General features: G+C 44.5%; 1 protein-coding gene across 1 annotated transcript in view; it reads left to right on the plus strand.

Moving 5' to 3' along the window:
• The first annotated feature begins 265 nt into the window (after window positions 1-265).
• NR1D2 (nuclear receptor subfamily 1 group D member 2) overlaps window positions 266-26,145 on the plus strand; it is a 41,492-nt gene continuing 15,612 nt past the window's right edge. The window contains exons 1-4 of the mRNA XM_069729990.1: window positions 266-515; window positions 15,808-16,125; window positions 18,542-18,630; window positions 21,572-21,716. Coding sequence (XP_069586091.1) covers window positions 500-515; window positions 15,808-16,125; window positions 18,542-18,630; window positions 21,572-21,716 — 568 coding nt within the window. The 5' untranslated portion in view covers window positions 266-499. The remainder of the gene's footprint in view (window positions 516-15,807; window positions 16,126-18,541; window positions 18,631-21,571; window positions 21,717-26,145) is intronic.

Raw genomic sequence — 26,145 nt, forward strand, 5'->3', positions numbered from 1 at the left:
TCACCGGGAGCTCTGCCCCTCACTAATGTCCGGCCATAGCACAGCACCGAGTCCAGAGGGGCAGCACACATGTGGCGGGGCCTGCTGTCACCGGTAGCTCTGCCCCTCACTAATGTCCGGCCATAGCACAGCACTGAGTCCAGAGGGGCAGCACACATGTGGCGGGGCCTGCTGTCACCGGGAGGAGCTCTGCCCCGGAGGTGGAGCAGGTCAGGCCAGAGATCCGCCCCTGGAGGAGGCTGTGTCATCACAGCGCACAGCAGAGAGTTTACAGGAACCCGGGAGGAGACGGTCACCGAGCCCGGACCGAGAGGACAGCACAGCCGACCCCAGAGTGTATGGACCACCACAGCCGGCAGGAGGACAGCGACCATGGCTCAGCGGGCAGCATGAGCAGCTGAGGGCGGGGGAGAAGGAGCCGGCGGAGGGGAGAAGAGCACAGCAGCCGGGGGCACCGCACAGCAGCCGGGGGCACCGCGTCGCCTCAGCACCAGTCACCATGGAGGGGCCCGCAGGTGAGTGCTGCACTGATGGGGGAGGGTGTTGTGTGGAGAGTCGCCGGCTGGAGCTTTTATCCCATTCATTTCTATAAGCAGTAGACTGTAGATACGCTCTATAGCGGCTATCACACTACAAGTCCCAGCATGCCTGTGCCAGTTGTTGGGGCGCCCTGCCATGTACAGGGTGATAAGCTGCACGGTCTGACGATAAGTGGGCTACAGGGAGGAGGCGGCGGCCGCTGTGCCTCCCCAGGCATCCTGTCACCCAGCGCCTTCACATGTCCTGGCCATCCTAGCCATGTGCCGCTTGTGTTTACGTTCTGCCCAGCGCGGCGTGTGATTGGCCAGCAGCCTGCGTGACGTAGTGATTACATAATGAGACAGGGCGCCGAGCGGCTCTCCACGTGCGGCTCCCGGGGCGGACGCGCTGCTCTGACCTACTTTCTGCTACACGTGGATGCCAGACATCAGTCTCCAACCAATCAGCGCCCAGAGTGAGTAACTGGGGCCACGCCTGTTCAATTCCTTTCATGACTTCTCCAGGCGTTCGCTGATTGGCTGATGCGGAGACTCAGCTGTCAGGACATGTGAGCAGCAGCACACGTGTGAGGCGGGAGAGCGCGCATGTGTCAGGCCTGGTGACTGGGGCGGCCCCGAGGTTAACCCTGTGTATGTTGTGTAATGTCACACGCAGGGGCCACAGCTGTGTACGGGGGTGGACAGTTCCAGTTTGGGGGGTTGTTCTTTCCTGGTCCTATGTCTTCAAATAGGGTCACAGTGTACGCTGTGTCAGTCGGTGTGCTCTGGGCAGGCGCACTGGTGGCAAAGCCTTTCTCCCGAGGATCCTGGCTCTGACTAGCATGTTATTGTCCCATAACTACAAAGCACTGCACAAACCTCCACCATGGCGGCCACTGTGTGCGTTACTACTACTGATAATGGGGGTGATGTCAGCCCCCGGGACCACAACTGATGTATGGCTGCACCCCCTACACTTTGGCTTTGTGGCCGCTCCGTTGTGCAGGGTCCGCTGTGTTCTCGGGATCGGTCTGAGGTGAGACCCCCCAACAATCATGGTCGTGGTATCTCCTAGCGTGGCGCTATCACTGACAGAGGGATGGCGCTATAAAGAGGTTATTGGACTTGTGTTTATCACCTATATTAGATGTCCTCTAACCGCCATTTGTTGCACTGACGTGTACAAAGGTGTAAATGGAGAAGACCGGGGGCCCTAGGACTGAACCTTGTGGGACTCCAACAGATAGGGGGCGAGGTGAGGAGGTGGTCCCTGCGTACACCATGCTAGATATAGGTACGCAGGACGCTTGCGTAAGTAGGCGGAGCTTAATGAAAAGTCCGCAGCACCACGCTGCAGACTCAAATGCTAATGTGAACTTCGCCTTAGAGCAGGGTGTCCGGCTTCAGTCACTGATGTTGCTGCTTTTAGTCACAGCAGCTTTGAAGTGAACTAGAAATTGAGTAAAAATTGCTTGCTGTTATTAATGACCACCTGGTCGGGCAAAAGCGGCACACCCCTTAGCAATAGGTAATGAGTTAACTACTAATTGTAATATTCCATTTACAAGCTATAGTGACCTGTAAATGTGGCATATTGGCCACTTCCAAATCCTTTGATAGCCACTGGTCTTTGTCCCATGACCTGTCCTGGGTGGCGGCACACATCGGATGCACGTCACCAGTATCTTTCACAATCACCCAACTCTATCTGCTGTCACCATACAAATTACGTGGTCATCTGGCTGAGCCAAAATTGGTAGGATCACCTGACATTGGCCTGTATGACCATCTTTTCTCATTATGTCTGTGTATAAGGGATTCTGTTGTGGGTGTTACACAGACAAAATCTCCATGTGACCCTTTGGGGGTGAACATTGGAGCTGTATCAATTTTCCTGTCACCCATATTTTATTGACATGACTAATTTGTCTTGTTACCAGTTCTTGTCAGTTCAATATTGGCACTTAATGTGACAAAGCAATATTGGGTCTCTACTGTCACCAGCTACGTTCACATTAGCATTGTGCGGTGCTGCATCGGGCGCAGCTGCGGCGACGCATGCGTCATGCTCCCCTATATTTAACATGGGGGGGCGCATGGACATGCGTTGTCTTGCGTTTTGTGACGCATGCGTCATTTTGGCGCAAGCGTCAGGGCGCAGAGAACGCTGCATGATGCATTTTTTTTCTGCGCCAAAAATCATGCAAAAATGAATGCATGCGTCACAAAAAGCTGCGTTTTGCATGCGTTGTGCGTTGAGTCTCCGACGCAGCACCGCACAACGCAAATGTGAACTTAGGCTAAGAGCGGTCACGTGTCCGAAGAATTTATTACCCTGCCAAAATGTTCGAGTGATGTTAGCGCCACTGTTTCTGGCGCTAACTTGACTTGTCACATGCAGGCTGCAGCCAATGAGTGGCCGGTATTTCACAGCATCTCATCAGTGTGCCGACTGGCGGATATCTGCTCTGAGAAAAAAGGAAAGGCTACAGCTAACGAGCGGGCTCTGATTAGCTGCCGCCTGCAAGATACACAATAAGTCACGTCACTCACTGGGAACAGCACTGCTACAGGAGGCACATATCTATTGGTTTTAGTTTATCTAGGATTTTGACATCATTAAGCTGTCCAGTAGTGGACAACCCCTTTATGGCAAGCTTGATTACAACAGTAAGGCTAGGGTCACATTGCGTTAGTGCAATCCGTTTAGCGCTAGCGGATTGCGCTAACGCAATGTTTTTTATTGGGCTGCGGTCGGGTTCGCGGTAACGTGCCCGCTCTCGCAGATCCCCGATCTGCGAGAGCGGGGAACGGACCGCGGGCGCGCCTCGGACGCTGCAAGCAGCGTCCGCGGCGCGCCAGGAATCACCGGCGCGTCGCTAGCACGTGCCGAACATGGCACGCGCTAGTGAAGCGCGTTCCCATTGCCTTCAATGGGCGCGTTAACGGCCGCGTTGCACGGCGTTAATTTCGCCGTGCAACGCTGTCCGTTTAACGCGGTCCCATAACGCAATGGGAACCCAGCCTAAAATAGCTGGTTTTGTTTCTATTTTTAAAGACCTGGTACCCATGGTTATGGACTCCAAACTAACCCTGTGTGTAGTCTGATCTTGGAATCATGTTTTTCTAAAATTTTTCCCCCCACCCCCCAATACGCTGTTCTTTGCGCAGTTCATTAACATGCTGCACACAAATGACGATTTGGCTCAAAGCCAAAAATGCGTTCTCTTCTTCTCTTGAACTTTTTTTCCTTAAAGGGAACCTGTCACCCCGTTTTTTGAGATTGAGCTATAAATACTGTTAAATAGGGCCTGCGCTGTGTGTTCCTATAGTGTATGTAGTGTACCCCGATTCCCCATGTATGCTGAGAAATAACTTACCAAAGTCGCCGTTTTCGCCTGTCAATCAGGCTGGTCAGGTCGGGAGGGCGTGGTGACATCGCTGGTTCTTCCTCAGCTTTACGTTGGTGGCGTAGTGGTGAAGACACAGCGCGCGATCTGCGCTGTCATCCCTTTCGTCGGTGGGGGCGGCCATCTTCCTGGGGCCGCGCGTGCGCAGATCGAGTGCTCTGCTGCACGGGGCTTCAGGAAAATGGCCGCGGGATGCCGCGCGTGCGCATTAGAGATCGCGGCGGCCATTTTCCCAAAGCCGAGTTTGCATCTCGGCTTTGGGAAAATGGCCGCCGCGATCTCTAATGCGCACGCGCGGCATCCCGCGGCCATTTTCCTGAAGCCCCGTGCAGCAGAGCACTCGATCTGCGCACGCGCGGCCCCAGGAAGATGGCCGCCCCCACCGATGCAAGGGATTACAGCGCAGATCGCGCGCTGCTTGTTCACCACTACGCCACTACGCCACCAACGTAAAGCTGAGGAAGAACCAGCGATGTCACCACGCCCTCCCGACCTGACCAGCCTGATTGACAGGCGAAAACGGCGACTTTGGTAAGTTATTTCTCAGCATACATGGGGAATCGGGGTACACTACATACACTATAGGAACACACAGCGCAGGCCCTATTTAACAGTATTTATAGCTCAATCTCAAAAAACGGGGGTGACAGGTTCCCTTTAAATTTGCACCACAATACTGACTCTAAAATACACCAGGGGGTGACTGGAGTAACTTTGCACCAAATTTTACAGCTTTGAGTTGCCATAGATGAATCCGGCTAAAACATCTGGAATTGCTAGACTCTGTCCACAAAGAGGAAAACAAAGGGAGCACTTACAAAATAGACTTAAAAAATAAGGTGCAAATAGAATAATGAATTGAGCGCAACAGCATTATCTCACATTCAGCCACTGATGCAGCCTCATTAACTGTCAAGGTGAGAAGTGCTAGTAACATCCCGTCCTTCGGCTGCTTGCAAAATGTTGAGCTCCTCAGTGTAATGCAAGCGCATGTGACTTGCCAAATCATCAACACCTCACCTCCAGGGTACTTCTGTTGCAAGGGAACACAAAAATGGGAAACAGGACTCTGCCTGCCATAATAACCCATTGTCACCCTGTAAGTGTATCTTATTGGGGAGGGCAAAGTCGTGCTGTAGTTGCTCTTGACTTTGTGATGCAGAGAGATGTTGTTCCAGGCAGGTGCCGGCTGTATAGTGCAGTCTTTACCTGGCATTTATGGAACGGACTCCGCTCCAGAGCCAGCCACAAAGCAACCTTACGTGTCAGGAAGGGTTTTATGGTGGACACTGCCATCTTTCGTATGAAAATTTTATTTCTGAAAAATGACTGCCAAATACAGTTTGTCATTTACATTCTGAATGTATCACGAGAAATTGTCCGTGCCATGACGGTTGTTCTACAGTACAATTCCACTGGACACCTTTGCACTGGTTATTAGTAAATCGCTAATTTGCTTTCTAAATGTGACTTGCAAAACAGTGTTCATTAAAAAGTGTCTACCAGTTTGCTGCAATCAAGTAAAGATCAATTTACACTGCTTCAGCATTATCATGGCTTCTCTCCTCTGGGGAAAAACACTTGTCAAATTGGTATCTGACGGACTTAGAATTTTTCGTCCGTTTGCATCCAAAAAAAAAAAAAAAAATTATATATATAAATATATATATGTGTGTATATATGTATATATGTATATATATATATATATATATATATATATATATATATATATATATATGTACAGACCAAAAGTTTGGACACATCTCATTTAAAGATTCTTCTGTATCTTCATAACTATGAAAATTGTACATTCACACTGAAGGCATCAAAGCTATAAATTAACACATGTGGAATTATATACGTAACAAAAAAAGTGTGAAACAACTGAAATTATATCTTATGTTCTAGGTTCTTCAAAGTAGCCACCTTTTTGCTTTGATGGCTGCTTTGCAAACTCTTGTCATTCTCTTGATGAAGTTCAAGAGGTAGTCACCAGGAATGGTTTTCAATATACAAGTGTGCCCTGTCAGGTTTAATAAGTGGGATTTCTTGCCTTATAAATTGGGTTGGGACCATCAGTTGTGTTGTGGATACACAGCTGATAGTCCTATTGAATAGATTGTTAGGTGCTTTTTTTTTCTTGCCATAACACACATTCTAAGTAAAGAAAAACGAGTGGCCATCATTACTTTAAGAAATGAAGGTCAGTCAGTCCGAAAAATTGGGCTAACTTTGAAAGTGTCCCCAAGTGCAGTGGCAAAACCCATCAAGCGCTACATAGAAACTGGCTCACATGAGGACCGCCCCAGGAAAGGAAGACCAAGAGTCACCTCTGCTTCTGAGGATAAGTTTATCCGAGTCACCAGCCTCAGAAATCGCAGGTTAACAGCAGCTCAGATTAGATACCAGGTCAATGTCACATAGAGTTCTAGCAGCAGACACATCTCTACAACAACTGTAAGGCATCTTTTCCATTTGCAAGAAACACGTCCGTGTCTCGCATGTGAAAACCAAGCTGTGGCGCTGGCAATCCAGAGCGGAGCATGCGGCCACATAGCAACACATGGAGCCGCACGATCTGCTCCCAAGTGCCGGTGCCAGAACTTGGTTTTCACATGCGAGACACGGACGTGTTTCTTGCAAATGGAAAAGAGGCCTTAAGAGGACACTTTGTGCAGCAGGCCTTCATGGAAAAATAGCTGCTAGGAAACCACTGCTAAGGACAGGCAACAAGCAGAAGAGACTGGTTTGGACTAAATAACACAAGGAATGGACATTAGACCAGTGGAAATCTGTGCTTTGGTCTGATGAGTCCAAATTTATGATCTTTGGTTCCAACCACCGTGACTTTGTGTGACGGAGAAAAGGTGAACGGATGGACTCTACATGCCTGGTTCCCACCGTGAAGCATGGATGAGGAGGTGTGATGGTGCTTTGCTGGTGACACTGTTGGGGATTTATTCAAAATTAAAGGCATAGTGAACCAGCATGGCTACCACAGTATCTTGCAGCGGCATGCTATTCCATCCAGTTTGCGTTTAGTTGGACCATCATTTATTTTTCAACAGGACAATGACCCCAAACACACCTCCAGGCTGTGTAAGGGCCATTTGACCAAGAAGGAGAGTGATAGGGTGCTACGCCAGATGACCACCAGACCTGAACCCAATCGAGATATTTTGGGGTGAGCTGGACCGCAGAGTGAAGGCAAAAGGGCCAACAAGTGCTAAGCATCTCTGGGAACTCCTTCAAGATTTTTGGAAGACAATTCCCGGTGACTACCTCTTGAAGCTCATCAAGAGAATGCAAAGCAGTAATCAAAGCAAAAAGTGGCTACTTTGAGGAACCTAGAATATAAGACACAATTTCAGTTGTTTCACACTTTTTTAAGTATATAATTCCACATGTGTTAATTCATAGCTTTGATGCCTTCAGTGTGAATGTACAATTTCATAGTCATGAAAATACAGAAAAATTTTTAAATGAGGTGTGTCCAAACTATATATATATATATATATATATATATATATATATATATATATATATATATATATATATATATATATATATATATATATATATATATATATATTATAGTGCCTACAAGTAGTATTCAACCCCCTGCAGATTTAGCAGGTTTAATAAGATGCAAATAAGTTAGAGCCTTCAAACAAGAGCAGGATTTATTAACAGATGCATAAATCTTACAAACCAAAAAGTTTTGTTGCTCAGTTAAGTTTTTATAAATTTTAAACATAAAAGTGTGGGTCAATTATTATTCAACCTGTTATGTTTGTTAATGACAGGTGTTATGAAGGCAATCCAGAAACACAGTGTGCTTAGCGATCAGAGCGCACACAGTGATCTGACAAATACCCAAAAATACAAGAACGAGCTCTGAGACGTGGAAACTCTGTAGACTGCACACCTGATCCTATCCTAAACACAACTAAAAGCGGCTGTGGATTGCGCCTAACAACTACCTAGGCAACTCGGCACAGCCTAAGAAACTAGCTAGCCTGAAGATAGAAAAATAGGCCTGACTTGCCCCAGAGAAATTCCCCAAAGGAAAAGGCAGCCCCCCACATATAATGACTGTGAGTAAGATGAAAAGACAAAACGTAGGGATGAAATAGATTCAGCAAAGTGGGGCCCGATATTCTAGGACAGAGCGAGGACAGTAAAGCGAACTTTGCAGTCTACAAAAAACCCTAAAGCAAAACCACGCAAAGGGGGCAAAAAAAAACCACCGTGCCGAACTAACGGCACGGCGGTACACCCTTTGCGTCTCAGAGCTTCCAGCAAAACAAAAGACAAGCTGGACAGAAAAAAAGCAACAAAAAAGCAAAAAGCACTTAGCTATACAGAGCAGCAGGTCACAGGAACAATCAGGAGAAGCTCAGATCCAACACTGAAACATTGACAAGGAGCAAGGATAGCAGCATCAGGCGGAGTTAAGTAATGAAGCAGTTAACGAGCTCACCAGAACACCTGAGGGAGGAAGCTCAGAAGCTGCAGTACCACTTGTGACCACAGGAGTGAATTCAGCCACAGAATTCACAACATCAACCCCTAGGTTTAATATTTTGTGGAATAACCTTTGTTTGCAATTACAGCTAATAATCGTCTTTTATAAGACCTGATCAGGCCGGCACAGGTCTCTGGAGTTATCTTGGCCCACTCCTCCATGCAGATCTTCTCCAAGTTATCTAGGTTCTTTGGGTGTCTCATGTGGACTTTAATCTTGAGCTCCTTCCACAAGTTTTCAATTGGGTTAAGGTCAGGAGACTGACTATGCCACTGCAACACCTTGATTTTTTGCCTCTTGAACCAGGCCTTGGTTTTCTTGGCTGTGTGCTTTGGGTCGTTGTCTTGTTGGAAGATGAAATGACGACCCATCTTAAGATCCTTGATGGAGGAGCGGAGGTTCTTGGCCAAAATCTCCAGGTAGGCCGTGCTATCCATCTTCCCATGGATGCGGACCAGATGGCCAGGCCCCTTGGCTGAGAAACAGCCCTACAGCATGATGCTGCCACCACCATGCTTGACTGTAGGGATGGTATTCTTGGGGTCGTATGCAGTGCCATCCAGTCTCCAAACGTCACGTGTGTGGTTGGCACCAAAGATCTCGATCTTGGTCTCATCAGACCAGAGAACCTTGAACCAGTCAGTCTCAGAGTCCTCCAAGTGATCATGAGCAAACTGTAGACGAGCCTTGACATGACGCTTTGAAAGTAAAGGTACCTTACGGGTTCGTCTGGAACGGAGACCATTGCGGTGGAGTACGTTACTTATGGTATTGACTGAAACCAATGTCCCCACTGCCATGAGATCTTCCCGGAGCTCCTTCCTTGTTGTCCTTGGGTTAGCCTTGACTCTTCGGACAAGCCTGGCCTCGGCACGGGAGGAAACTTTCAAAGGCTGTCCAGGCCGTGGAAGGCTAACAGTAGTTCCATAAGCCTTCCACTTCCGGATGATGCTCCCAACAGTGGAGACAGGTAGGCCCAACTCCTTGGAAAGGGTTTTGTACCCCTTGCCAGCCTTGTGACCCTCCACGATCTTGTCTCTGATGGCCTTGGAATACTCCTTTGTCTTTCCCATGTTGACCATGTTTGAGTGCTGTTCACAAGTTTGGGGAGGGTCATAAATAGTCAGAAAAGGCTGGAAAAAGAGATAATTAATCCAAACGTGAAGCTCAATGTTCTTTGTGCCTGAACTACTTCTTAATACTTTAGGGGAACCAAACAGAATTCTGGTGGGTTGAGGGGTTGAATAATAAATGACCCTCTGAAAAGACTTTCCACAATTTAAAAAAAAAAAAATAAACAAAGAAATAACATTCTTTTTTGCTGCAGTGCATTTCACACTTCTAGACTGATCTACAGTCCAAATGTCACAATGCCAAGTTAATTCCAAATGTGTAAACCTGCTAAATCTGCAGGGGGGTTGAATACTACTTGTAGGCACTGTGTGTGTGTGTATGTATGTATGTATGTATGTATGTATGTGTGTATATATATATATATATATATATATATATATATATATATATATATATATATATATATATATATATATATATATATATATATATATATATATATATATTAATATATATATTATATTTTATTTAGTATAAGCTGAGATTTTCAGCCCACTTTTTTGGGCTGAAAGTCCCCCTCTCGGCTTGTACTCGAGTCATACGCAGGGGAGGGGGAGCGGGGGCTGTGCAATTATACTTACCTACTCCCGGCGCGGTCCCTGCTTCCAGCGCTGCAGTTTCTTCCTGTACTGGGCGGTCACATGGTACCGCTCATTACAGTAATGAATATGCGGCTCCACCTCCAATAGAGGTGGAGCCGCATATTCATTACTGTAATGACCGGTAATGGTGACCGTTCACTACAGGAAGAAAATGCGGTGCTGGGGAACAGACCTGCAGCGACGGCACCAGGAGCAGGTAAGTATGATGGGGGGGCAGTACGCGATACTCACCTGCTCCTGTGCCACTGGCGGCGCCGCTGTCTCTTCCGCGTCCTCTGCAGTGACGCTCAGGTCAGAGGGCGCGGTGACCCTGTTCCTGAACATCGGTGCAGAGGATGGGAAGACACAGCGGCGGTCAGCGGTGGAACGGAAAATGTGAGTATGTAATTTTTTTAATCGCAGCAACTGCTTTTGGGCCAAATATCTGTATCGAGCATGTTATGGGGCCATGTGCAGAATTATATGGGGGCAAATGTCTGTATGGGGCATCTTATCCGGCCATGTGCAGCATTATATGGGGGCAAATGTCTGTATGGGGCATCTTATGGGGCCATGTGCAGCATTATATGGGGCAGTTATCTGTATGGAGCATCTTATGGGGCCATAATCCACATTTGTGGAGCATTATACGGGGCAAATGTCTGTATGGAGCATCTTATGGGGCCATAATCAACATTTGTGCAGCATTATATGGGGCATATTTTAATATGGAGCATCTTATGGAGCCCATCATAAACTGTATGGACCATTATATGGGGCTCCTGATTCAATATGGATATTCAAAAACACTTAACCTACTGATGTCTCAATTAATTTTACTTTTTTTTATCTATTTTTATTTTTGAAATTTACCAGTAGCTGCTGCTTTTTCCACCCTAGGCTTATACTCGAGTCATTACGTTTTCCCAGTTTTTTGTAGCAAAATTAGAGGGGTCGGCTCATACTCAAATAAATAAATATAATTATATTATATTTTAATGTACATGCAATTGCATCAGTTTTACTAAAGATCAGTAGGTTTTTCTTTGTGTACGGTATAAAAACCGTGTGGCGTATAATTTACAAAAAAGTGGTGTGAAATCCATCTTCTATTCCATATATTGCTAGAGGGTGTGAGCTGTGACGTGTGTTAGTGATGGTGGGTCTGTCATGGATGTATACGGTGTGCGTGATTGGGGTTACCCCCTGCTGCCGTGGCCTGGGGCGCTAGATGAATTGTATATGTGCCTGTACAATAATAAGAGGTCACACATTTCTATAGAAGACATTCAGTATTTTATACTGAGGGAAAACACGTGTTCAGCCACTTTGATCCTTCTTAATAGAGACACAAGGACTCTCTTAACTAAACATGTGTTTTTAGTGTCAGGAGGGAGTGTGAACTGCCTAGGGGGAATTATGTAACTAGGTGCTGAACGGAGGGGCGAAGGAGAAAGCAAATGTTTTATTCTAGGTACAATAACCTAATGGTAGGAAGAATAGAGCCATGAACCTCTGGGCTATTTACAGATATGGTTTTTTTAAGAGCTCAGAGGTTAGCCCTAGCTTTTTACAGAGCAGAGTATTTTTACATATCGGGGTTTATAATAATGAAGACCTGTAAGCAAGTCCTTGACATTATTGCTTTGCATAAAAAGTAAAAAAAACACGTTGTTTTAAGAAGGGCCAATAAAGGCTATCTGGTCAGTGTATGCATGTGCTGGTAGAATCATGAATTGTTTTTACGAAAAATATTTAGAATTGAGAGTCCTCAGTGGTTGATACCTTTTTAATGGCTAACTGAAAAGATGGTAACAAATTGCAAGCTTTCGAGACTACACAGGTCTCTTTATCAGGTAAAGACTAAAAGAAATTCAGAAGAATTACATATTTATGCACAACACAGCACAGAAAAAAAAACCATGGATAAGACAGGTGACATGAAGCAGAATAACCATGAGTGGTAAACAGTTATGTCCATAAACATTGGGCCAGTTCTTAGATAAGGAATGCTTTATTGTCCCCTGATTGGGGTCTGGTTCTGTTGTGACGACCCCTCATAGTCTGAGGGGCAAGTTCCTTAGTTGATGTAAAAAGACATAAATCCATGCGACACATTCATTCCTGCAGTGAGACTGTTAAAGGTCATCATCAGTTTATATTCCCATATTCTTCTGTCTCTCTGAGATTTGAAGCTATCTTTTAACACAAGTAATTTCATGTCCATAATGTTATGATTTAGGAGACAAAAATGTATTGCCACAGGTAGATCCATTCTTTTTTCTCTTATTGTGTGGCGGTGAGAATTCATTCTTGTTCTAAGCTTTTGCCCTGTCTCCCCCACATACAGACCCCCAGTTGGACATTTAGTACGAATAATTAGGTACACCACATTAGAAGTGACGCAGTTGAAAGTACCTGGGATCTTGTAGTCCTGATGTGAATTGGGGATCTTTAGCTTGTCCGTGGTCATTATAAATGGACTGGTTTTACATTTTTTCTGATTGCAAGGAAAGGTACCTGCAGCTGTTGGAGAGGACAGGGAGCTCTTTACAATGATGCTTCTTAGATTTGGGGGCTGCCTAAAACACAGTAGTGGGGGGTCTGGAAAAATGGATTGTAAGCGGGCATCTTTTTGTAGTAAAGGTTGTAATTTCCGTGCAGCTCCCCTTAGCACCTCCAGATTTGGATTGTAGGTGACCACTAGAGGTACCCGGTTATTTTCTTCTTTAGCTTTGTAATGTAGCAGGTGATTCCTAGATATTCTGGTGGCTCTTGTAATCTGGTTTTCAATCGTTCTTGGATGGTAGCCCTGATTCAAAAAGGTCTTTCTGAAGTGACCAAGGTGTTCATCCCTATCCATTGGGTTGGAACATATACGATTGTATCTGATTGCTTGGCTGTAGACAATGGAGTTTTTTATGTGTTTTGGATGGAAACTGTCCCATTTAAGGTATGTTGGACGGTCGATTGGCTTCTGATACAGGGATGTCTCTATTTTATTGTTCTGCAGCTTAATGATGGTGTCCAAAAAGTTAATTTCAGTGCAGGAGTAGTTGAGTGTCAAGTTGATGGTAGGATGAAATTGATTAAACTGTTCATGGAACGTCTTTAGCTGCGGCTCAGACTCCGTCCAGATGATTAAAATGTCATCAATGTAGCGGTAGTACGCCAGAGGCCTGATGGGACATGAGGACAAAAAGTCGCTTTCAAGCTTGGCCATGAAAAGATTTGCATACTCTGGGGCCATTTTACATCCCATTGCTGTGCCAGTCTCCTGTAGATAGATCTTCTTGTCAAATTCAAAGGAATTGTGGGTGAGGATGAATTTTATAAGTTTCACCACAGAATTTGCATCAGTTCCTGCCTTTTCCAGGAAGAATTTGCAGGCATTTAATGGTGCGGGATATTGGTGCGGGATATTGGAGTACAAAGATTCCACATCCATGGTGGCCAGGATGGTTCCTTCTGGTAGAGGACATATTGCTATTGACCTATTGTTTTTACGAGTGACCGATCTATTGCCTAATTATATGCTGTAACATCAGGGCCGAATTCTTGGTCCTAAGTAAAACCCTGAAAACAAAAATATAAAATAAGTAGGTAACTTTAAGTGGACTTTATATAAAGACAACCTATAGAGCATATGGATGTTATAGAGGAGGCCCATCTGGTGGACTTGAGATAGTCAGGTATTACAGACATGGGTATCTGAATCGCCATCATGTAATGCTGATCTACCACAGCAGCTTCAAAAGGAAACTGACCACAGCATCCCAGTGCTGGCCGGGAGCTGGACCCATAACTGCAGGAGCACCAGACTAATGGGCATCTTCTCTGATGGAATTGGGAAAACTGTCAGCAGATTGTCTGTTCCTTCAGCACCAAAGAAGAATAGTGTAAATGTATGATGGCTGCACAGTTGTCGCCAGATATCTCCTGTTGGGAGAAACCAGGTTTGGCCTAATATGCTTAATCCTCACAGCAGTTTTCCACTGATATTGCAATTGTCCATAGACTTTCCCTGTTAAGAAATAACAAAATGAACTGTACTCAGCACCTGCTGCTCCCTCCGCCTTTATTGACCGCATTGACTGATTGTTTGGCTGCAGTGGTTATGTGCAGTAATCACTGGGCTCACTGGTCACTGAGAACAACTTTCTTTGTAGGTAAAGTAAGCTTATGGACAATTATAATATAAAAGTGGTCAATACATTTAACTCATTGTCCTTCAACTAGGAGGTACTGGAGAGAACTGGTCTGTGTGGGCCCCTGTGGTGATAGTCTTATGGGAAGCTACCCCATTTACGTTACTTATAATCCAGCCTTATGTACACTGCTGAACAGGGTAATTGAATTATTGTAAATGTACTTAAAGGGGTTGTCCAGTACTAGAACAAAACCCTTTACAATCTGTCCCATTAAAATAGCGTGCGGTATACTTGTTTCCTGTGCCGGTCCAGCAAGGTCAGTACTCGCTCTCCTGGAGCTCATGTGAGGTTGTTACGTCATGCGAGCCCTGCGTCTGATCAGCACCGGCTTCTGTCCACTCCTTCATACGAATAAGTTATCAAGTTGGGGCTACAGCTACTCTCGCATGCTTTTGATTACTTATATGTCCAAAGGCAGGGACAGTGAAGCCGATACTGATTGGGTGCAGGGCTCGCCTGGCATAAGAACCTAATGTGAGCCCAGGGATCGCAAGTGACGGCACGGGAGGTGAGTACAAGTGTTATTTTAATGTGGAAAACACATTGAGGAGGGGATTATCCTAGTAGTGAACAACTTCTTTAAATAGGTACACTCAAGTTATTACATTGCTTCAGTTAGTTAGACAACATGAAAATAAGCAAGTTTACAATTGATTTGTTTTTTTCTATCTGCTTTTATTCTTCTGCAATGAGAGCTCTCATCGTTTATACAGTACAGCTTTTCTCTGTGGAGCTCAGCTACCAGAGCCTGCTGAGACCCTGGCTGATAGTAGCTGCCTTCCAGGAGAGGGGTTAACGCCTAACATATCAGCCACCTCTCTTCAGCCCACTTATTCTATACAGAAACCAAACTGCTCAGCTCCTGACAATCTGCTGTTCTAAATATTGCAAAATCACCAGTCCAAAGCATAGACTTTTCCCAGAGCACGTCTCCAGTTTATGGCTCTGTCCAGACCTGTGCTTGTTCAAATGCACTGTTATCTCTGTGTAAATGCAGAGATTCTTTTAGCTCAATATATCCTAAGACACAGAATAACCAGTATCGATGATTTTTAGCTGCTCTGTTGGAAGATGTTTATGCTATCTGTCTTTGGGGACTTCCTTGTATGTAAAATGAATTGCAGGTCATTGAGGATTCAGTGAGCATGTCGCAATAATTAATTGAACTTGTAGCGTCAAGAAAATGGATGACTATTCACCTATCTGCGATGTTTCGCCTCCACTTCATTGAGCAGAGCTTTGAGGTAGAAATAGGCCCCCTTACCTCTTGGGCCCCTGTTCGGCCACACAGGTTTCACCAATGATATGTCTGCCCCGGTATCACACCATGACTATTGTTTGCAGTCTTACAATGCTGTAACATACTATGTTGTCGTATTTGTATGACATCGTCAGGACTCATGGCCGTTGCCTTTTCTTGTCTAGGTGGTGTTATTGCATACATCAGCTCCTCAAGCTCAGCCTCCAGCCCTTCCTCCTGCCACAGTGACAGCTCCAATAGTAGTTTCCAGTCTTCATCCTCCTCTCTTCCATCCTCCCCCAGCAGCTCTGCTTCTGAGGGCAGTAGTGGTGGGAGCAGCTGTGGAAGTGCCGGGAATGGTAGCAGCAGAAGTGACTTTTCAAGTGGGACCTTCACCACCATAGATGAATCTCAGAAGAACCAGCAAGTGGACACACTGTGCATAAAAACAACCTACACTAGTGCAGCCATCCTAGCCAAAGCCCCAGGCGGAGTGAGCACCAGTAAGTCTGAATTTTTGCTTATAGTTCTGAATTTTGACTTTGATATAATGCCTCCATTAGTGATGAGTGTGTATGCTCGTTGCTCGTTTTTTCCCAAGCATGCTCGTGTGGTCTCCGAGTATTTGTGAGTGCTCGGAGATTTAGTTTTTGTTGGCGCAGCTGCTAGACAGCTTGAATACATGTGGGGATTCTCGAGCAACCAGGCAACCCCCACATGTACTCACGCTGGCTAGCAGCAGTAAATCATGCAGCTGCGTCGACAAACTAAATCTCCGAGCACATCCAAATACTCAGAGACCACCCGAGCGTGCTCTGGAAAACCCGAGCAATGAGTACCATATATTCGCTCATCACTAGTCTCCATATAAATGGAGTTAAGCAAGCACTGATTGACTAGCTATATCATCCACTGGCGCTTATTCCAGTTAGAAAACATACCTGTCTAAAAGGACCATAATGCCACATTCACACATCTGAGGTTCATGGCTCAAGTACAGACAGTCATACATGGACTGTCCACAGGTCTCCTGTCCCGACCTTAACAACTTCATAGGGATATATGAAATGTCAAGAGGTCTGCCGACAGCCCGTGCATCGCTCTGTTCTCAGACCATAACATGTGTAAATACGGCATTAAAAGTATGGATCACCCGTCGCAAGTCTGTCGATCAAACCCCTACAAATTAATATCCTCTGACATATTTTAGAAAATATTAAAAGGTGACCCTTAAAGGTAATTAGTCAGTAATATCAACCCCAATAAACTGCATCTATGGTCATGCAGGTCTTTGAAGTTTAAATCCATTGATACATTTTATCTTATATCTCTCTCTGTATTTCTGAGAAATTGGCGTTTTAATCCAAATTCAAATTAGGTGTGAAGTGCTCCTGCCATAACAGAGCACTTCCTGGGACTCTGGAGGATGTCTCCCTGCTCAGCACAAACCTCTGTAGCTTGACTGATGGCTCAGGCAATTAAATCAGACAGTGAGATAGAGGTGGGAAAATAACATCTGTTAGCCAGAGCACTTAACACCTAATTTGCATATGGATGAAAACTTATTTCTTAGGAATGCAGCAGCAAATAGAAGATATAAAGGTGTCGGTGGAATTACTTTTTTAAATAGCTGGCTGCTCATATATATTTGCCCGTATATGTGGTTTGGAGGGGATTGACCTTGTTTTTTTTTTTAAATCGCATAGTTTTTATTAAATCAATATGACACGCCAGTAACAGTCTGACGCAATTTCCAGACAGGTACAAGGAATACAAGGCCTATTAATACATTGTCATTTTACTAAACACCTTTACCCCCCCCCCCTAACCAACCCCCCCTCCCCCCAAACCCTTGCCCGATATCCAATAAAACCATCTGACAACATCACCTCTTGAAAGATGGTCCCAATCGTTACAAAAGCACACCTGTACATGTAGAAGCTCCCCTAGAATCAACTAACGACATCCATTCTACTCTGCAATAACTCAGCAGACGCCACAAGGCAAGTCAGCGTGTTACGCAAAACATTTACCCCTGTCACCTCCTGGATCAAATTAAGCACCTTTACCCAAAAGGGTTGGAGGCGAGCACACGACCACATCATATGTAGCAAATCTGCATCCTCCTCACCACACCTTGGGCATTTTGAGTCACCTCTCAGTCCTGCCTTCGTCATTCATACCGGGGTCCTGTACACCCTCTACACCAGGTATAACTGCAACACCCTCTTGGCCTCACTTAGGGAAACCCTGGGGATGTATTGAAATATAGACTCCCACTGGGACTCAAAGGACCCACGTCCGCCACCCATTTTTTCCTTTATCCTTAACGGATGCTTCTATAAAAAGGTATCCATCAGACCCCTGTATATTAAAGTAATAAATCCCCTCCTACTCCTCCGAGGCCCAATAAGATTCAACAAGCTATCAGAGGGGGTTGACCTTGTTAACAGATTACCTTCTAAAGATGTTGCCCAGTAACATTTGTTTTTCTTCGTTTTTTATGAACTTACTGATGTAGAAAATCAAACGCAGCGATACTCACTCTCTTCAGGTCCTGCACTTTCTCCCCTTCCTTGCTCCAGTCTTTATTGACAAGATGGCATACATTATCACTGCAGCTAATCTCTAGGCTCAGAAGACACAAGCAGCTGACACCAGTCATTGGCTGCAGTGGTCACATATGTTGTAAACATGATATCACTGCTGCAACCTGTCACCAAAAACCAGGAGACAGCACTCAGATTTGGAAGTTTAGAATTGCTGTCTGTGGTATTTTTTGAGTCTCCAAACCTATAATACAGACAACTCAAAAAAACTGATGAGTGGCCGTTTACTATGAAGCAGAACAGACATATGTTTATCAAAGTAAAAATTGCTTTGACCATGGCGTTAATTATGATGTGTTGATCTTTTTAGAATTCAATGGAATGATACTCCTGTGTAAAGTATGTGGAGATGTAGCATCGGGGTTTCACTATGGAGTCCACGCTTGTGAAGGCTGTAAGGTAAGTGTCATTATTTCTTCTGTGCTGTTGGTGCATGTGCTGTAGATCGTCCTATTAATATCGTCCTAATAATATTCTTAAGTATTATTACTAAAAATCTAATCTTGTATAATATGTTTCATCCGTTGTTATACAGTGGATTAAAGAAGTATCGACCATTTTACTAATTTTCTAAGTAAATATATTTATAAAGGTGCTATTGACATGAAATTCTCACCAATTGGTGGCAACATCCCATCCAATCGACACAGAAATCAAACCACAGATGTCCATAAATTAAGTTATGTATGTTAATGAGAAATGACACAGGAGAAAAAATATTGAACATACTTACTGAAATGTATTTAATACTTCGTATAAAAGCCTTTGTTGGCAATGATTGTTTCAAGAAAACTCCTGTATTGAGAAACTAGTAGCATGCATTGCTCAGGTGTGATTTTGTCCCATTCTTCCACACAAACACTCTTCAATTCCTAAAGGTCTAGTGGGCTCTTTCTATGAACTCTAACTTTTATTTCCTTCCATAAATATTCTATTGTATTCATTTTGGGTGATTGGCTGGGCCATTCGAGAAGCTTTATCTTCTTTCTTTGAAACCAATTGAGCGTTTCTTTGGCTGTGTCTCTGGGATCATTGTCTTGCTGAAATGTTCACACACATTTTACCTTCATCATTGTGGTAGATGGCAGCAGGTTTTTATCGAGAATGTCTTGGTACATTTGTCCATTCATCCTTCATTCAATTAGAAGAAGTTTGCCCATGTTGTGTGCTGAAAGAGACCCACACCATGATGTTCCTACCTCCAAGCTTTACTGTTGGTATGGTGTTTTTGAGGTGATATGTAGTGCTGTTTAGCCTCCAAACTAGGTGAGTATTATGGCATTGAAAGAGTTCAATTTTGGTCTCCTCTGACTAGGCTATATTCTCCCAGTATTTCACAGGCTTATCTAAATGTTGTTTAGCAAATTTTAAACACACTTGAACATGCTTTTTATTCAGCAGTGGAGTCTTACGTGATGAGCGTGCATACAGAATATGGAGGTTGAGTGCATTACTGATAGTTTTCTCTGAAACAAACAATTGTACCTGCTGATTACAGATCTTTCTGTAGCTCTCTACAAGTGGTTCTTTGCTCTTGGCCAACTTTTCTGATTATTTTCACTCCTTTGTCTGAAATCTTGCAGAGAACATCTGGTCATGATCCGTTTATGGTGAAATTATTATTTTTTTTCCCAATTCCAGATTATGGCCCCACCAGTGCTCACTGCAAACTTCAGTAGTTTAGAAATTCTTTTGTAACAAATCCCATCAGTATGTTTTGCAACAATAAGAGGGAAGTACAGAACCCAGAGTAAAATAGAATAATTTATTGACAGATTAAAAAATGAATCGCAAATATTCAAATAAGGGAAAATAGAACAAGGCAGAGTGAACTCCAAGCAACCTACACTATGAATGAATGGTCAATCAAAACAAGTGAACATAATTAGAGTCCAGTGTCAGCCACATGCAATATAATAAATCTACGGCCCCCCAGGAAGAAGCGACAAGCGAAAAGTGCGTCGGCGTTGTTCCCTCCTACAGCAACCTCCATGTTACAGGTACTGGCAGCACTGTCAAAAAAAAAATTGTTTCAATGGTTTTGTATTCTATTATTGCGAGGGTCATGTTGCACTTAAATGTTCTTACTCGCTATGCACTTGCACTTTGACACAATTTACCTTCATTCTGTATAGCATCATTTCCTTTTTTGACCCTTTACCTGCCACACTGTGATCGATGTATATATTTGCTTCATCACTCCCGAGCCTGCTGGTGCACCTGTTCATATATTTTCAAATGCCACAACTGCTTTAACTTTTTTGTATCCATACATTGGATGTATACTAATATTTTTATATTGCATGTGGCTGTAAATGGACTCTGTAATTATTTTCACTTGTGACCATTCATGGTGTAGGTTGCATGGAGTTCACTCTTCCTTGTTCTATTTTCCCTTATATTAATATTTATGATTCTATTTTTTAACCTATTTGTCAATAAATTGTTCTATTTTACTCTGGGTTCTGTACTTCCCTTTTCTTTGGATAATGCACTTATTCCGGAAGTGTACCTAATTATTTTTTTATGGTCATTATTTGGGTTCTTACAACAATAAGGTTGCAAAGGTCTTGAGACATCTCACTGGTTTTACCTATCCTGACATATTTCTTGTGTAGCATCTTGGAAATGATACACTTCTTTATAGGCCATCAGTTGAACCAGCTGATATTGAAAAAGAATAAGTGATAGGACTGCTTTCTAGTTAGTGAGAGAGTTCAGCTGATGTAATGACTTTCTATGGCTTTTTGCACCTCTCTTTCTTCATTTGTCGAATACTTTTTTCATGTGTCATTTCTCATTACTAATTGACTATAACTGGAATATAACTTTAATCAATGGATATCTATGGTTTTTTTTGCCTGTGTGGATTGGATGGGTTGTTTCCAACATCTGGTGAGAATTTCATGTCAATAGCAATTTTAGAAATAAATATATTTATTTAGAAAATTTGGGATGTGTCCAATACTTATTTCACCCGTTGTATTCTTCTATATACAGGAGCTCCAATAGACCTGAGACAACTCGCTAACTTTTACAAATATAACTTTCCATTTTTAAATTCAACACGGCTTTAAAAAGATTGAGTTTAGAAGAAGAGAATAGAATACAATCCAGTAAGAAATGTACATGCTGCATATTACTGGATTGGGAATAAACTTTGTATAAGTAAATCTTCTTCAGCCAAGAACAGAATCCTTTGTGTTGGTTGAAGATTGGACCTGTCTACATAATAAGATGCTGTGGGAGGAGGGCTGCTGTGGGTCTTTTCTCCAGCCACAGCTGATCGGTCAGTTTTGTGCTGGAGACTGACTCTAATATAAGGATTATGTGCTCTTAGGGTTTCTTTCGAAGAAGCATTCAACAAAACATCCAGTACAAAAAGTGCCTCAAGAATGAGAGCTGTTCTATCATGAGGATGAACCGAAATCGCTGTCAGCAATGCCGTTTCAAGAAGTGTCTGTCTGTTGGCATGTCAAGAGATGGTATGTACTGATCGGACACTCGGCAAAAACAAAAAAAGGAGCAATTGGTCATTTCTTTCTAATTTCGCCTCTTAATTATACAGTTCTGAACCCCCATTCGTAGAATTTCATGAGGATGGTGCTCTTTTTCAGAAGATGTTGGATTTAGTAATTAGAAGTGCAAAGTAAGGGTTCTTATTGTAAGGGTATGGTTACACGTAGCATTATTTTATGCTTATTTTCCAGCAGATTAAAAAAAAATCTATGGTCCGAAAAATACAGCAGAAATTACTATTTTAATGCAAATTCTGTACCAAGCCATGTTGATCTCAATTATAAAATGGACAGTAAAGAATTGCCATGTTAATTTAAAAGAAAAAAAAAAAGCATCATAGATCAAAAAATGCAAAGAAAAAACACGTGATTTTAGAAATCTCATCCATTTTGCTGTTGCTGTAAAGCGCTGCATTTTATTTTCCACACAAAGAAACAAGCTGAAAAAATGCTACGTGTCTGCAAACTTTTCTGCAGTTTCAATTCTTATCAAAATAGTGGAAGGGAAATAGTTATATAGTCTGTACAGGAGGTATATAGATTTTTTAGTAACTCTGATGTCAATGACACAGAGTAATAGGCTCTTACATTTTACATATTCTATTTAGCCTGTTCCAAAAGGAAGAAAGCCGACTCTAGTGCCACGTACTGGTGGCAGCCACCCTATACAATGAGCCTTTGCCACATGTTCAGCCAAAAAGGTCTTCTGCAAAAAGAAGTGTCCTCCAACTTTGGTTTGACTGAATATCTTTCGTCATGTGGCAAGACTCATATTGCCGCCATATGGTGGCTACCATTAATAAGTGGCACTAGAGAGCCAGCTCTCGTCCTCTTGGAAAAGGCTAATGTTATGATAGGTAAGGCCCTCCTACACCTTTAAAAGGAAAAAAAAAGTTATCCAGTCCCATAGTTTTAAGAGAAAGCGGCCAATCCTCTGATCTCTATTGGGGTCTCCCGACTCTCCCCAACGGATGATCTTGTTAGAAAGCTCGGCTTGTCGAATTCCACTGCCCTACCTGTGGATAAGCCTTCTGCCTCCCCTGTCCACATTGAAAACACATGTGTTAGTTACAGGGTAGTCGGGTGAGATGGCTGTCTATCTAAGGTGTTATGACACCTTCAGAGACTACAGATGGGTGCAGTTAGTGGCGGTTAGGATAGTTTTAAAGTAGCTTTTGGCAGGGCTGCGGACGAAATCCTTCTTCCGCTGATAAACCCCGCCCTCTTCCTTCAGTTCCGCCTACGTCTGCATGCATCTTGCGTACCCTATCTTTAACATTGGGTACGCAGGCCATGCGGATGTATGCTGATGCCTCTGCATGCGTCGTCTTGACGCTGTGCAACCTGTTGCGTTTTTTTGCGGTCGGCGCAGCTTGAAATGACGCATTCGGAGGCATCCGCATGGCCTGCTACCCAATGTTAAAGATAGGGTACGCAGGACGCGTGCAGACGTAGGCGGAGTTGAAGGAAGAGGCGCGGCAGTGGTCAGGGCTTCAAGGAGGAAGAAGGATTTTGTCCGCAGCCCTGCCGAACGCTAGTGTGAAGCTAACCTTATAACAAGGCGAGTTCCACAATGTGGAATACGTCGGGGTGACTTTTACAAGTCTGGATTATGACATTTTGCCATAATGCAAGGTAAATAAAACATGAAGAGACAGGTCCAACAGTCCGTTAAGTGTCTGAAATTTGGAGGTAACTCCTCGGTATGTGATGTAGAGGGAATTCTCCTGTTTAAGATGATCACACATACTGAAACTGGTCACCAAGTCCCATAAATGTCAAGCATCAGCAGCACAAACTAAAGAAGTTTATGTAGACTTTCCTTAAAGGGATCTTGTCTGCAGCTTTGACCCCACCACGTTCACCCTCTCCTCATTCACAAAACTGCTGACTGAGCTAGATGGGGTTTAAAGCAGATAAACCAGAACTATCTTGATGGTCTTACTATATGCATAGCCGAAAAAGAGAGAGGGGAAAAATGTTTTCGTGTCTTGCACCATGTCCACTCTGCATTCGCTTGCTGTGAAGTATCCTTGTCTCCCTGCATTGATCTTGAATGATGGCTCTAGAGTTTCCTTAAGTGGACAATCGATCTGTGGCAACAACATGCAGATTCTAACTAGCCCCCAAATAGGAAATGTGCACATGCTAAGTATAGTATACAGTGAGCAGCTGCCATCACTTAGATCATTTATGAACAATTTAGCCCCAAAAATATGACTTTAATTGTTTTAGTGATGAGCGAATATACACGTTACTCGAGATTTCTCGAGCATGCTCGGGTGTCCTCTGAGTATTTTTTAGTGCTCGGAAATTTAGTTTTTATTGCCGCAGCTGAATGATTTACATCTGATAGCCAGCATAAGCACATGTGGGAGTTGCCTTGCTGCTAGGGAATCCCCACATGTACTTATGCTGGCTAACAAATGTAAATCATTCAGCTGCGGCAATAAAAACTAAATCTCCGAGCACTAAAAAATACTCGGAGGACCCCCAAGCATGCTCGAGAAATCTCGAGTAACGGGTATATTCGCTCATCACTATTGTTTATTCATCCTGCTGGTCACTGACCTTCTCACTAGGGCATGTTACGTACTGTGTCATATTGGTATAATTTCTCTGTAAATAGCAGATACCGTATATACTCGAGTATAAGCCGACCCGAGTATAAGCCGACCCCCCTAATTTTGCCACAAAAAACTGGGAAAACTTATTGACTCGAATATAAGCCTAGGGTGGAAATGCAGCAGCTACCGGTGAATTTCAAAAATAAAAATAGATCATTATTTCCCCATAGCTGTGCCATACAGTGCTCTGCACCGTTCATATTTCCCCATAGCTGTGCCCCATATAGTGCTCTGCACCGTTCATTGTGCCCCATAGCTGTGCCCCATATACGGTGCTCTGCACCGTTCACTGTGCCCCATAGATGTGCCATATACGGTGCTCTGCACCGTTCATTGTGCCCCATAGATGTGCCATATACGGTGCTCTGCACCGTTCATTGTGCCCCATAGATGTGCCATATACGGTGCTCTGCACCGTTCACTGTGCCCCATAGATGTGCCATATACGGTGCTCTGCACCGTTCACTGTGCCCCATAGATGTGCCATATACGGTGCCCTGCACCGTTCACTGTGCCCCATAGATGTGCCATATACGGTGCTCTGCACCGTTCATTGTGCCCCATAGATGTGCCATATACGGTGCCCTGCACCGTTCACTGTGCCCCATAGATGTGCCATATACGGTGCTCTGCACCGTTCATTGTGCCCCATAGATGTGCCATATACGGTGCTCTGCACCGTTCACTGTGCCCCATAGATGTGCCATATACGGTGCTCTGCACCGTTCATTGTGCCCCATAGATGTGCCATATACGGTGCCCTGCACCGTTCACTGTGCCCCATAGATGTGCCATATACGGTGCTCTGCACTGTTCATTGTGCCCCATAGATGTGCCATATACGGTGCTCTGCACCGTTCACTGTGCCCCATAGATGTGCCATATACGGTGCTCTGCACCGTTCACTGTGCCCCATAGATGTGCCATATACGGTGCTCTGCACCGTTCACTGTGCCCCATAGATGTGCCATATACGGTGCTCTGCACCGTTCACTGTGCCCCATAGATGTGCCATATACGGTACTCTGCACCGTTCACTGTGCCCCATAGATGTGCCATATACGGTGCTCTGCACCGTTCACTGTGCCCCATAGATGCTCCACATAAATCTCTGCCGCCGCCGCTGCTGCTGCTGCAATAAAAAAAAAAAAAACACATACTCACCTCCCTTGATTGCAGCTCCCGGCGTCTCGTTCCGGCGCCTCCATCTTCCCGGCGTCTCTGCTCTGACTGATCAGGCAGAGGGCGCCGCGCACACTATATGCGTCATCGCGTCATCGCGCCCTCTGCCTGAACAGTCAGAGCGCAGACGCCGGGAAGATGGAGCGACGCTCGGCGGCTGGAACGAGGACAGGTGAATATGCTATACTTACCTAGTCCTGGCAATCCTCGCGCTGTCCCTCTGCCTGGTCTTCGGTGCCGCAGCTTCTTTCTCTATCAGCGGTCACCGGCACCGCTGATTAGAGGAATGAATAGGCGGCTCCACCCCTATGGGAGGTGGAGCCGCTTATTCATTTCTGTAATGAGCGGTCCCACGTGACTGCTGAAGTGGGGAAGAAGCTGCAGCACAGAAGACCGTGGGACGGCAGGGACAGCGCGAGGATCGCTGGGACTAGGTAAGTATACCTCAGCGCCCTCACCCCCTCACCCGCCGACCCTGCCACCCACCTTGACTCGAGTATAAGCCGAGAGGGGCACTTTCAGCCCAAAATTTTGGGCTGAAAATCTCGGCTTATACTCGAGTATATACGGTAACTATTGCAAAATGT

This window comes from Ranitomeya imitator, chromosome 6 (genome assembly GCF_032444005.1).
Source record: "Ranitomeya imitator isolate aRanImi1 chromosome 6, aRanImi1.pri, whole genome shotgun sequence".
In the NCBI taxonomy this organism is placed as follows: Eukaryota; Metazoa; Chordata; class Amphibia; order Anura; family Dendrobatidae; genus Ranitomeya; species Ranitomeya imitator.